Source organism: Lipotes vexillifer, unplaced genomic scaffold (genome assembly GCF_000442215.2).
Source record: "Lipotes vexillifer unplaced genomic scaffold, Lipotes_vexillifer_v1.1 scaffold67, whole genome shotgun sequence".
NCBI lineage: Eukaryota > Metazoa > Chordata > Mammalia > Artiodactyla > Lipotidae > Lipotes > Lipotes vexillifer.
In genome coordinates this window covers 521321-536435 of record NW_006797638.1, presented here as the reverse complement: position 1 = coordinate 536435, position 15115 = coordinate 521321, and the positions used below count along the sequence as shown (strand labels likewise).

At 39.6% G+C, this 15115-nt stretch overlaps 1 protein-coding gene across 3 annotated transcripts in view; it reads right to left on the bottom strand.

The window, feature by feature from the left end:
- MCTP1 (multiple C2 and transmembrane domain containing 1) overlaps positions 1–15115 on the bottom strand; it is a 539870-nt gene that overhangs the window by 250815 nt on the left and 273940 nt on the right. For all 3 annotated transcript variants that reach the window (XM_007469753.1, XM_007469754.1, XM_007469755.1), the window contains 2 exons: positions 12339–12481; positions 3915–3994 (listed from right to left, as the gene is read on the bottom strand). In XM_007469753.1, the coding sequence (XP_007469815.1) occupies positions 3915–3994; positions 12339–12481 (223 nt within the window). The remainder of the gene's footprint in view (positions 1–3914; positions 3995–12338; positions 12482–15115) is intronic.

Genomic DNA, 15115 nt, shown 5'->3' with positions numbered 1-15115 from the left:
ACTCTTTCAAATGATGCTTAATTTACCAATTCAAGAAATGGTGTTATGAAAAATATGAACAGTTTTTTGATGTCAGGGGTTTTAATTGAAACATAAGTAACCTATCAAACTGATAATATACATAAGTTACAATAGTTGTGATGCAAATTGCTCCAATATTAATTATGGATTAATTATGGTTAGTTATAACTAATCATTGTGGTTTGATGATAACAACTTGTTCCTTTTATTTTAACAAATGCATATTAGGCATTATAGTATATATGTATATATATATGTACATACACACATATGCATATATATACACACATACACACATGTATTTATATGGGGTTACAATTTGATTTGGTTCATTTTCCTGTAAAAATGATTACATATAAAAATTAATAGCCAAAACTTCATTACATTTTTATAATGATTACATGATAAAGATTTAAGAAATTTGTAATTCTTTATGATGCTTATTTATTTATTTTTTCAAAAGCAACACCTTAATGCATTATATAGTAGCATAAGTATTTATACGGCTACTATTATTATCCATCTGTCTACATCCAGAGGGTACTGATTTCTTTTTTTTTTTTTTTTTCCGGCCCCACTGCATGGCTTATGGGATCTTAGTTCCCCAACCAGGGATTGAACCCAGAACCCAGGCCCTTGGCAGTGAAAGTGTGGAGTCCTAACCACTGGACTGCCAGGGAGTTCCCAGGTTGATTTCTATACATAGAATGTAATGGCATACACAAATATGTGATTTTCTTTTTTTTTTTTTTTTTTTTTTTTTTTGGTCCGCGGGCCCCTCACTGTTGTGGCCTCTCCCGTTGCGGAGCACAGGCTCCGGATGCGCAGGCCCAGCGGCCATGGCTCACGTGGGATCTTCCTGGACTGGGGCACGAACCCGTGTCCCCTGCATCGGCAGGCGGACTCTCAACCACTGCGCCACCAGGGAAGCCCAATATGTGATGTTGAAAAGCGGTAATTTGATGTTTATGTGGTTTTGAGGGGAGGGTATAGTTAGCTAAATACATAAAATAAGTAATGTGGTAAAATAAACACCAAATGCTTATACATAATCTTTTGGTTTTCTTACCCATCTCATATGTTTTTTTCCATTTAAAATTATTTTTCACCAGTAATCTATCTTTAATAGAGAAAAAGAGAAAGTTATGCTCTGTGATTAAACCTAGTAATTTGCATACCCTTATGCAGAATCTACAGAGAAAATAACCATGGCCTTTATGAAGAACAGCACAGCCCAGTCTAGCTGGAGCTCAGTTTCATGATAACGGACCACATACAACACCACCTAGGACTTCCTTCAGCCATGGTGAGGTGGGGAGCAAGCAATCACCTCAAGGTCAGGCCTGCCAGGCTCTGGGTTGGAATGAAGGACACATAGGAAGTATAGAAAAGGCCACTCTTTTGTCCAGTCTGAGGCACAGATGACCATTGGAAGACCACCAATAAGCTGCCACTGTGCTCAGACTACAATATATAAGGAGTTCTACTATTTATATTTCATCTACATTTAAAATATAAAGTTGTGATCTGACCCATTACTCTGCTTTCCACTATTCCTGCCACATGATTAACATGATCATCTAAACCAGCGGTCCCCAACGTTTTTGGCACCAGGGACCAGTTTCATGGAAGGCAATTTTTCTACAGACCGGGGGTTGGGGGGTGGGGGATGGTTTCAGGATGATTCAAGCACATTACATTTATTGTGCACTTTATTTCTATTATTACTACATTGTAATATATAATGAAACAATTATACAACTCACCATAATGCAGAATCGGTGGGAGCCCTGAGCTTGTTTTCACTCGCCACTCACTGATAGGTTTTTTTTTTTTACATCTTTATTGGATTATAATTGCTTTACAATGTTGTGTTAGTTTCTGCTGTACAACAAAGTGAATCAGCTATATGTATATCTATATCCCCTCCCTCATGAGCCTCCCTCTCTCCCTCCCCATCCCACCCCTCTAGGTCGTCACAAAGCACCGAGCTGGGGGGCTTCCCTGGTGGCGTACTTGTTAAGAATCTGCCTGCCAATGCAGGGGACACAGGTTTGAGCCCTAGTCCGGGAAGATCCCACATGCCGCGGAGCAACTAAGCCCGTGTGCCACAACTACTGAGCCTGTGCTCTAGAGCCCGTGAGCCACAACTACTGAGCCCGTGTGCCACAACTACTGAAGCCTGTGCACCTAGAGCCTGTGCTCCGCAACAAGAGAAGCCACTGCAATGAGAAGCCTGTGCACCGCCACAAAGAGTAGCCTCCGCTCTCCACAACTAGAGAAAGCCCGCCCACAGCAATGAAGACCCAATGCAGCCAAAAATAAACAAATAAATAAATTTATTAAAAAAAAAAAGCACCGAGCTGATCTCCCTGTGCTATACAGCAGCTTCATGAGTCTGCAGGCAATGGATTTATTATGGTCTCTGTGCAGTCAAACCTCTCTGCTAATGATAATCTGTATTTGCAGCTGCTCCCCAGAGCTAGCATCACCGCCGCAGCTCCACCTCAGATCATCAGGCATTAGATTCTTATAAGGAGCATGCAACGTGCAACCTAGATCCCTCGCAAATGCAGTTCACAGTAGGGTTCGCGCTCCTATGAGCATCTAATGCTGCTGATCTGACAGTAGGCGGAGCTCAGGCGGTAATGCGAGTGACGGTGAGTGGCTGTAAATACAGATGAAGCTTCGCTCGCTCGCCTGCCACTCCCCTCCTGCTCTGCAGCCCGGTTCCTAACAGGGGTTGGGGATCCCTGATCTAAACCATCTCTTTAAAACCACCAAAGATGATTTGGCAGCCTCCTTTGCAATCCATTCCAGCACTGCTGGACCTTTTTTTGTTTGTTTGTTTTCGGTACGCAGGCCCCTCACTGTTGTGCCCTCTCCCGTTGCGGAGCACAGGCTCCGGATGCGCAGGCCCAGTGGCCATGGCTCACGTGGGATCTTCCCGGACTGGGGCACGAACCCGTGTCCCCTGCATCGGCAGGCGGACTCTCAACCACTGCGCCACCAGGGAAGCCCCACTGCTGGACCTTTTAAAACCTATTTTTTCTTCTGTAGTATTAATCAATTCTTATCTCCTATGTTGAAATACATTAAAACAAAATAAAAGCCCATAATTTGGTGCAAGGAATGGTTAATATTTATAACATTAATTTAGTTATAACTAATCATTACTTTACAACTAGTCAAGCAATGATAAGTTAATGTAACTGAGTAAATACAACCAATCTGCCTCCACTTTCGGGCTACTCCTCGGTAACCTAGGATTACTGATGATGGCAAAATTAGATTCTACTTCGGCTTAAGTGATAAGAGTGCTGCTATTTTCGATGCATAGTGTACTCATCTTACTTCCTATGTGATGGCCTCATTCTTAAATTAATAATTATGATTAACATGGATCATCTTCTTTATGCCCCACTATAATCATACCATCAATGTGAGAGCAAGGAACGTGTCTTAATCTAGATTCCTGGTGCTCAGCACAGTCTGGAGGACAAAGAAAGTGTCTTAAGAATTTTTCTGCTGGGGACTTCCCTGGCAGTCCAGGTCCGGTGGTTAGGACTCCGTGCTTCCACTGCAGGGGGTACGGGTTCCATCCCTGGTTGGGTAACTAAAATCCCTCATTCTGCATGGTGTGGCCAAAAAAAAAAAAAAAAAAAAAGAATTTTTCTGCTGAATAGTTGTTGTCAAATGAGATAGTGAGGGAAGATGCTACGTATTATTTCCACCAGGTAAGTGAGAAAGACATACTTGAAAAAGTCTGGCTAGCACAAAGACAACCATAAATGACAGAACAGTGACTAGAACCCAGATCTGTTGACATTTTCTGTTACATAGGCCCAGTTGCATAAAAAGGTATAGTGATATTACAACAGTTCAAAAGTTACCTGTTTAACTCCAGTTGTGTGAGATCCAGAAAGGCTGAGCCCATAAAGTCATCCTGTAGTCCAAAGTCATAGTCAAATACCTATGAAGCCAAAGACACAGACATGATTATAAACAATTCCAATATAAGCTTTAAGTGAAAAACGTCTTCATTATAAAATACTGGTTGTCTATGTCACCAATATCAATAAAATTTCCTAAGATTTATTTTTAAAATTTTATTTGTTTTTGTGTTTTGAAATACTAAGGTCTCACAAAACATTCAAAGGAAATTACACTTAATTTTATAATTAAAATTACTGATTTGTATAAAGTAGAACATCAAAGAAGGTGATAACAAAATCAAATAAATTATAGTGAATCCTCAAAAATGTGGGAACCACAGGCTTATAATATTTTCCTCTCATTACAGATGACCGTCTATTAGCATTACTGAAAGGCAAAGTGAGTTGGTATGAAATTCAACAAATATGTCTTCCATGCTGGGCTGTAGGTGATGAAGATATGACTCCAATTTCTTGTATTTTTCAGGTCATCAAAGATATATTCTCTGATATTATAGGACAATGCCATTTTAAACATACAAATAAGTAAACATTAAGCTATTATGATTAAGGTACTTCATAAAGTTATCTAAGGTTAAATTAAATTTATATTATCACAAGCAATGATGAGGGCATAATATTAATGTGACTAACAACAACAAAACAGAAAGAAAAACAAAAGAATGTATTTCTTTCTTCTGTCAAAACTATTTATCTTCTTTGTGCCCTTCACGGTTTGTATTCATACTATGATGAACAAGACAGGCAATGTGCTTGACCTTCCGGACCCTACATTGAACAACTGGGAGAGTCCATAAAAACCCAAATAGATATATACAGTTCAGTGAGGAGCACCATGGAGACAGAAGTGTAAGGCAATGTGTTGGGAGCTGATATTTTATTTTATTTTGTTTATTTTTTGCGCGGGCCTCTCACTGCTGTGGCCTCTCCCGTCGCGGAGCACAGGCTCCGGATGCGCAGGCTCAGTGGCCATGGCTCACGGGCCCAGCCGCTCCGCGTCATGTGGGATGTTCCCGGACCGGGGCACGAACCCGCATCCCCTGCATCGGCAGGCGGACTCTCAACCACTGCGCCACCAGGGAAGCCCAATATTTTTAAATTAATTAAAAAAATTTTTTTTATTCAGGTATAGTTGATGTACAATAGTATATAAGTTTTAGGTGTACAACACAGTGATTCACAATTTTTAAAGGTTATACTCCATTTATAGTTATTATCAAAATTGGCTATATTCCCTGTGCTGTACAATATATCCTGTAGCTGATTTATTTTATACATAGTAGTTTGTACCTCTTAATCCCCTACTCCTATCTTGCCCCTCTCCTTTCCCCATTGGTAATCACTAGTTTGTTCTCTATATCTATGAGTCTGTTTCTTTCTTGTTATATTTGTTAGTTTGTTGTATTTTTTAGATTCCACATATAAGTGACATCATATAGAATTTGTCCTTCTCTGTCTGATTTATTTCACTTAGCGTAATACCCTCTAAGTCCATCTGGTTGTTGCAAATGGCAAAACTTCATTCTTTTTTATGGCTGAGTAGTATTCCATTACACACACACACACACACACACACACACACACACACACACACACACCCCATATCTTCTTTATCCAATCATCTCCTGATGGACACTTAGGTTGTTTCCATACCTTGGCTATTATAAATAATGCTGCCATGAACATTGGGGTGCATGTGTCTTTTCTAATTAGTGTTTTCATTTTCTTTGGATATATATCTAGGAGTGGACATACATCCATTTTAACGGTACAGTTCAATGAGTTTTGACAAATGTCTATGGCTATGCAACCACTGACACAGTCCAGGTGGAAGACAATTCCATAACTCCCAAAGTTCCCTCATGATCCTTTTCAACATTATTCTTCCTCACCTGCTCTGCCCTTAGCAAACACCGATCTGCTTTCTGTTTCATAGATTTGCTTTGTTTTTCTATAATTTCATATAACAAACTACTGGTTACCAAGGGGGGAAAGGGGGTGTGGAATGAATGGGAGATTGGGATTGACATATATGTACCACAATGTATAAAACAGATAACTAGTGAGACCCTACTGTATAGCACAGGGAACTCTACTCAATGCTCTGTGGTGACCTAAATGGGAAAGAAATCAAAAAAAAAGTGGATATACGTATACATATAACTGATTCACTTTGCTGCACGGCAGAAATCAACACAACATTGTAAAGCAACTCTATTCCAATAAAAACTAATTTAAAAAAGTAAAAAAACCCATGATGCTGAGTGATATAAGCATTCAACAAGAATATACATTTGGAGCTGATATTTTAGATTGGGAGTCCAGGAAGGCCTCTCAGAGGAAGTGTGATTGTGTAGAGACTACAATGATGAGAAAGATTAAGCCATTAGAGTGACACTGGAATGGGAAGAGCGCACCAGGTGGAGGAAACAGCAAGTGATTAGCATGTTCAAGGATCAGCCGGCAGCCAGTGTGGCTGAAGCAGACTGAGAAAGATGGAGAGAGGAAGGAAGTTGGAGGGAGAGCTCAGAGCTAGATCAGATGGCGCCATTTCCAAAGAACTCTAAGTGAATGGGAGTTGGCTAATTTCCATCCATTTAAACATTTTCTTACTCATTTATTTCCTTGGTCAACACTGATTAAATGCTTATTATGTGCCAGACACTGTGCTAGGTATTGAGTAAACTGTGGTGAGGAAATCTCACATTGTCAATGCTTATAGTTTAGTGAGGGAAGCAGATGTTAAACAAGGAAGTGCACAGGTGATAGAATTACAAACTTAGATGACTGTTGTAAAGAAAAGAACAGGGTACAAAAAGAAAAAAATTACATTGGAGATCAGGGAAAGCTTTTAAGATTGAAAAAAAGGTTAAGAGATGGAGTTTAGAGCTGTGTCTCTGACATTTTCAAATAGAAAATCATTGTATTGCTCACTGGAGTAAATGAGCATAAACAGGTAAGTCTGCTCTTGAAAGGATGACCCAGACCACTGGACTCTCCAGGAGGTGAGAATGCATTGGGCTGAGAGAACCCGTAGCTCAGCATCCCTCTGCCCAATCCTTGACACAACAGTTAAAAAGCTCCAAGCTGGGGCTTCCATGGTGGCGCAGTGGTTGGGGGTCCGCCTGCCAATGCAGGGGACACGGGTTCGTGCCCTGGTCCGGGAAGATCCCACATGCTGCAGAGCGGCTGGGCCTGTGAGCCATGGTCGCTGAGCCTGCGTGTCCGGAGCCTGTGCTCCGCAATGGGAGAGGCCACAACAGTGAGAGGCCCGCGTACCGCAAAAAAAGAAAAAAGCTCCACGCTGAGGGAGTAGCATGTACAGAAGCCCTGTATCAGTTACTGTTTTCTTTTCTCTAGTACAGGTGTACTGCAATTTAAACAAACTTAATATGTAAAAAGTTGATATTAAAAAAAAATAAATCCCTTGCTTTACAAAGGGATTCTTAAATTAGAAGAGTCACAAGGGATTTATTTAAGTTATAAGCTCCTCTAATGCCTTTTAAATTATTCAATTTATAGTCATTTGATTTACTTACAACCTTTCAGGAGTACATTTGTTGTAGAAAGCGCAGCACTCCCGCAGTAAATATTCTCCTTGATCAATTACACTTCTGAGCTTTAGTCATCTGCTCAGTGGCATATCTTATACAACTGACACCTTGGTATTTGCAAGTGGCTGCAGTAGGGTATTTTACAACATAAAATTTACACCAAAATTAGAGAAATTTCTCTTGTGCAATCTCCTCTGATTGTATCAGCCTTAAGGATTAAAATTTTGGGGAGACTACAGTGACATACAATCCATGAGAACACCTGGGATTCACCTACACATATGAAGTGGAAAGCTGGGAATCTAGTGAATTGATCAGTATAGACAGCCCAAACGGGTGAGTCAACATTCAAACTCTGTTTATTCTCATGGGGAGAGTCTTTTCTACCGTCCTAATGCTAGATGTTTACATTAGTTCTCAATTCCTATTACTCAGCAAAGGCATAAACACAGGGAAGAATGGAAACACCAGAATCCACTCCTCAATGAAATTGTTTGCTATGCAATGTGGTTCCAAGCTCTAAAAACTATTTGTCAGAGGGAGCATTGCTCTAGGTGAAGTGTCAGAAAATATAGGACATAGAAGAGTGATGAAATAGGAAAGGCACTTCCACTGCAATAAGAAGCACAGTTAATGACGATTAAAGTTTACTCAACATTTACCATATATAAGGCACTGCGTTAAACACATCATATAGATTTTTAAATTTCATTCTTATACAACTCAGTGAACAAAGTATTGTTTCCATTTGTCAGATAAGGAATCCAAAGCTTAAAACATTTATGTTACTTGCCCCTAAATGCCCGGGCTAAGAAGAGGTCAGATTCAAATCTTGTAATGGATTTCAGACACAGAGCATATTTAAACTGATGTACAGTCAGGGTTGAGGGTCGTTGGTATATGAAGTTCTTTTTAGGACCCTTAGAACCTACTGGGAAATAATTTTGGACAAGACAGTTATATGGGCCTTAGCTTGACCCATGCTTTAAGTACATTTTCAATTTTAAATCTTAAGCTTGGATAGATGTGAGTTATTTAAGCAACTATCAAGTTTGTTAAAATGACAATCTTAGAATCAGTACTATGGTTCCAAACGGAATAGTTTTTCTAGTTATCAAAATCTTTCTATTATTTAGAAGAGCACTTTCAACTTAGCTCTTCTAGCTCATGATTAGGCCAAACAAGCAACAATTTACATTTCTCCTTTTAGATTACTTCTACCTCTTTCCACTGTAATTCTGGGTGCTCATTGTGTACCTGGAATAATAGTGTCAGTGAAATTACAATGGAGAATCTGAATTTAATTCAACTGAAACGGATGCTGAATTTACTCTATTATTTAAGATGTGTGCTGGAGCATCTCTGTGGATACAGGGGCTCTTATCTCAGTTAGAAGCGCTGCATTTAACTCCCAGATTCTACTGCTACCCTACGATAAATATGTTTCAAGCCCATCCCTGCAGGCTTGTTTTTTACCTGCCCTTACTGTGAAGTCATTCATAACTGAAGGAATATTCTCTTTTTATCAAAATTAAAAGCTATATGAATTCCAATCAATTGGAAAGTGTATTTCTTTATTTTGTGTAGTATTTAAAAATGACACTACCAAGATTTTTTAAAATTTGTTTTTACTAGAAATGTTATAAGTACTGTAACTTCAGTGTGATTTTATAACCTTAGCTTAGAACTGAATTTTGTTTCCCTTGGTAATCTTTACACTGATAGAAATCAGATTACAGTGTGCATGTGGACTTCTTTTTCATTGAACCATAGAGAGGAGGGTTGAAGACAATATTTTCTAATCATCTAGTTCATGGATGCATTTTCATATTACCTGTCACTACAGAATCAGTTAGTCCCTAAGAAATCTTTCAGGCAAGATTAATTCCCTATCACAGAGGATGTGGGCATCATATAAAAGTCAATCACACAGAGCTATGTAGAGACGATGAAAACAATGCAATCTTCATGAAATTCTATTAACTTAAAATATCATTTCCACCAATGTATATTATTTAGGTCTTTGTGTGTCCCACATCAGGCAAAAAGTAGATAACACAAAACATGGGAAAAATAAAGGTGAAAGTCAGAAATTTTTTTTCAAAAGAAGCCCTATGCATGGTCCAGAAAATGAAAATCAAATGAAAAATATCAAAGCATATTAAAAAGTATAAAGCATTCATAAAAATAAAGTCTTGTTATTTTATGTTTGTACTAGTATTTGAGAGGCCAGTGTGATTTCTGTTTATTTTTTATTATGTAGAAATGTAAAAAAAAAAGTGTCAAATCTTTTACAATTCACTATGTATCTTCTTCCGTAAGGTGGAAGTTAAGTTGTGGCTACATAATATTGTACTTTGGAAACTCAAAGTGGTAAAAAACAAAAACAAAAACCACCCTTGGGTTTTCTCTCCTAACCTCTTTGTTCCCAGTGTGTCATTAACTAGGCCTTTGGTCTACAGGCAGCGTTACAGTCTCCATTTTCAGTATGTAAGTGTATCTATTCTTGCTCTCTTAAACCAAAACAAAAATTTTTGCCACCATTTTTTTCTGTGTACTTCAGATTTTTGTTCGCTTCTGAGCCTATTATGATATTTGTTTTGAAATACACGTTTGACATCTGGATTTCTGCACAGATGAATGTCATTCTTGAACACAAAAGAATAGCAGAGGGACCCAGCCATTACCTAATGTAACACTGGAACATTCATTTGTAACCGCTGTAAAGACTGGAGATCCACATGCTTCTGTCATAGAGTAATATCCCATTCAAGAAACAGATCCACAGCAAACGCAATTAGAAATTAATCCTTTTCTTCCATAATTTTTCTCTTAAGGGACATTATATGAGATCCCAATGGTCCAGTGCTATCCTTATTAACCCTGCTTTCCTTTCCTATCCATTTCCTCCATGGTTGCAGCTGCTCTAACTTATTTCTTCTAAATCTCCCTAGGAATAAACTTCCTTAATCCTACTTGTCTTTTTAAAAATTCCTTTTTTCCCCTTATCTCAGTTCTTTATTATGAAGGTATTTCCTTTTTTCTCATGTAGACATTTCTTTCTCTCTAGAGATGAGGAACATCTCTGACCACGGAGGTCTTCCCTTTGGTGGGAGGAGGGTTGGCCATGAAGACTCTCACATTAATGATTCTTGGGTCATGATTTTGTGTGTGTGTGTGTGTGTGTGTGTGTGTGTGTGTGTGTGTGTGTGTGTGAGATACGCGGGTCTCTCACTGTTGTGGCCTCTCCCGTTGCGGAGCACAGGCTCCGGACGCGCAGGCTCAGCGGCCATGGCTCATGGGCCCAGCCGCTCCGCGGCACATGGGATCTTCCCGGACCGGGGCACGAACCCGTGTCCCCTGCATCGGCAGGCGGACTCTCAACCACTGCGCCACCAGGGAAGCTCGGGTCATGATTTTTGAACACTAAAAGATAGCTCACTAATTCTGTTTAACTGATTTCCTTTAGCCATTGTCCATTTGAGACAATTTCTTAAGCAAATACAGGTCTATGCTCCCCATAATGACTTCTAGAAACTTATCAACTACATACTTGTAGTTCTCTTTTTCATTGATTTGATAAATGGTCCTGCTAGGATTTTAGTAACATCTTGATTACGTTTTCCTTTCTGTGGAAAAGAGAAACAACTGGAAGCAAATGCAAATGAAGATGTGAGGGGAAGATGGATACCCAGAGATTTTGCTGAAAGAGTGATCAAGTGACCTTCGGGGCTCACGTGCCAGTTGTGACAATTTAGAGAAAAGGATGGGGCATGTGATGTGGTAAAAGCAGAAAAAGGTTTGGTCACTGCATGGATAGTCAGAACATAAGAGTCAAAAAGAATATAAGTACCTAGAGATATGAATTAAAGGGAAGTCAGGTTTGAAAGTAAAATAAGGAATTAAGGTTAACTCCATAAATTCTTCGTCTTTTTTTTTTTCTAACTACATCAAATGAAAGGAAATACTTCCCCCCCCCCCATCTTTGGTAATGTAATACAGACAGGAGTTTTCCTCCCTCTATTATGTTTACCCTCCTCACCTTCCAAGTAAAGCATTTCGTTTGCAACCAGGAATGGTAGATCCCTGATATAATTCTTTCTAAAAAATTTATTTATGGCTGCGTTGGGTCTTCGTTACTGTGTGCGGGCTTTTCTCTAGCTGCAGCGAGCAGGGGATACTCTTCATTGTGGTGCGTGGGCTTCTCATTGTGGTGGCTTCTCTTGTTGCGGAGCACAAGCTCTAGGCGCATGGGCTTCTGTAGTTGTGGCATGCAGGCTCAGTAGTTGTGGCTCGCCGGCTCTAGAGCGCAGGCTCAGTAGCTGTGGCACACAGGCTTAGTTGCTCCGCGGCATGTGGGATCTTCCTGGACCAGGGCTCAAACCCATGTCCCCTTCATTGGCAGGTGGATTCTTAACCGCTGTGCCACCAGGGAAGTCTCCCCTGATATAATTTTTAAACAGAAAGGGTGTGTTCTGTGTAAGCTCTTCGTGCTAGATTATAGGGAGTCTTATTTTTATACGTTCCCAAAGTGCACTAAATCAGTTAACTGCACCAAGCAGGAGGAGATAGACTTCATAATTCTCCTAAATATAACTGGCAATAGAACTGTCCAGAAGAAAGATGCTCCCACCAGCTCCCCCTCCCCTATAGCTCATTTCTATCACATCACCAACAGATTAGAATTGCGCATAGCAGAATATACCTCTGGTGAAAAATCTCATCAGACAGACAGACATTATAAAAAACCATTAAACGGGGATTTCTATATCAGATTACATTAGGGAAAAACAAATAAATGGTTCACCTTTATGTACAATGGTTCCTTAAGATGTTCAACAAGAAGGCAAGCTTTCTCCTCCCACACAGGATTGAGGCTCTTGTGTATTATTTTACTTCTAAAAACTTCTTTTCCTCCAATTTTAAACTTCACGTATGGATCACTTGTCCCTGTTAAAGAGATACAAATTGATCCATGTTAATCATGCTTTTCTACAGAAGCAAGAGAATAGCTCATCTAAACATTAGAAAGTATTTAAAGGAATAAAATTTAAGTAAACCTTATCACATGAGAAAAATAAGGATTAAGTGCCTTCTCCTAAATTTTCCCTTAAATATTCAAGTGACAGTAAATAATAATAAAATTATTATTATTATTATATCTTCTGACCTTAATACTGTAACCCTGTTCTGGTATTTTAAAACTCTACTGCATGCTGCATTTATAACTTTAATTCATGTTGTAAATGATAGAGATTAATCTGACGTTTCATCTGGTCAACTGTAAAAAAGATGATCCATGATCTTGGCTGATTTAACAAGTTTTAGACATATATGCTGCTAAAAATTTACACTAGTTTAATGGGTTTCGGAAAAGGTGAGTCTTAAATTGAGCTTCAGTTTTTTCCTTGGTCCCGTATTTTGTTCACAGGTTTCAATTTTAGAATGCTAGGGAAGGATGCCTCAGAGGAAGGCATCAAGAGGAAGGGCACAAGTGATTGTTGAATAACCTGGATACTTTGTGTTATCCATTAATACCTCCTAAGCTCCCTATGAAGATAAAGGAAATAAGAGCCATCAAATAAGTTGCTCTTGGGTACACAGCTAGCAAGAGATGGAGTGAAGATTCCAACCAAGGCTGTGTGGCTCTAATGCCTGTGCTTTTTTTTTTTTTTTCCCTGCAACTTCGAGGGAAGGGCCTCTATATACATTCATTTATGTTATACCATTTCTCATTTTGATCAATGAATAACATCAATCTTGGCCTCATAACTCTATGCTGTTATTAAGGATTCCTAGAAAAGGTGAATCAGGAACATCCCCAAGGAAACCATTCCAGTGTGTGACAATCTTCAACCTCAGAAAATAATTCTTTATACATGACCTGACTCCCTTAGAATAAAATTTTAATTCTTCCTGTTTTGTCCAACCTGAAACTATAGTTGATAACTATGGTCTACACGATTTAAAGAAAAATATGAGTGGGGCTCAGAAAATTGTAAAGCACCATATAAATGTTAGGTATTAAAATTATGAGGTTGATATACTTAAACTCACTACTTATATTCCTCCTCAATACTCCACTCACCACCATGACACATAAATATCTATGCTAAATATAAGGATTGCCTTATAGGATGTGGATTTCCTTATTTAATCATTTGGGGGCTCTCTCAAAACTCTCCACATTCCCCTAGTAAATTGAAGACCTTGTTTTTGTATGACTAGACCTGGGTCTAATAAAATAACGACTTCCCATTTTGTGAAACTCCCATTTTGACAGCTTGATTTTATAACAAGACAAACTTTAAAAAATGTTTATAAATGTAAATGTAGGCTTAATACTAAACTGTTACAATGCATTCTTTAAGGGAGTCAATGGAACCAAAATGTTTAACAGTTAAAATGGCTACTTTTTAAGGCCCTGATCCCCAGCTACAGGCTGAGCAGCCCGGGGAGTGGAAGTGTTATAGCATGTAATTTGAGATATATTAACATCCATGTACCCGTCTGAACTCCCTCAGTCATATGCAGTTTTGTCTTTGATTTTTAAAATCATCTATGCAACTACTACCAGCTGCTAAAATACAATATGCTCCATGAAATCAGAGCCACTTGTATCACTGTTTTTTGTTTTTGTTTTTGTTTTTGCGGTACGCGGGCCCCTCACCGCTGTGGCCTCTCCCGCTGCGGAGCACAGGCTCCGGATGCGCAGGCTCAGCGGCCATGGCTCACGGGCCCAGCCGCTCCGCGGCACGTGGGATCATCCCGGACCGGGGCACGAACCCGTGTCCCCTGCATCGGCAGGCGGACTCTCAACCACTGCGCCACCAGGGAAGCCCTGTATCACTGTTTTTTAAACCTCCAGCACTTAGTACAGAATTAGACATATTGTTCCTCAATAAACATTTGGTGAATAATTGAATGACTTAATGACTTAATGATGTGGGTGGTAGACCTCTCTTCTTGCTGACTTTTGTCACCTCCACTTGGATACATAATAGACATTCCAGTGTTAACATAGGCCTCGATCCTCCCTCAGGCTCTGTCAGGTCGTTAAAGGCTCCATCATTTGACAGTTCCTCAAGCAAGACACAGGGAAATTACTTTCATACCTCCTTCTCCATCCAGGACACCACCAAAGCCCAATTAATTCTCTTCCACTCTAGTTCAGCTACCATGATTTCTGTGCTGTGCAAAATACAGTAATAGCCTCCTAACTGGGCTCTCCACGCTTCCGTGTCCCCCCCCCATTAATTCTCTATATGGCAGCCAGACTGACCTTTTAAACCTGCAAATTTAATCTTCCCCCTTCTTTGCTTAACACATCTCAACACCTTTCAACCACACCTATAATAAAATCCAAAATCTCTAACATGGTATACAGAACTTGCTGTTTCTCCACCTTCATTTTTGGCCCCTACTCTGTTCCAGCTTTCCTGTTACTAGAAGTTCTCCTCTGCTTCCAGTCTTCACATATTCCAGCCAGGCTCTCTGCTTGAAAAGTCCCCCCTTGCCACTCTGTTCCCCTTTTGCCTGGCTGACACTTCTTATCTTCCAGGTCTCAGTTTAAATACAATTTGC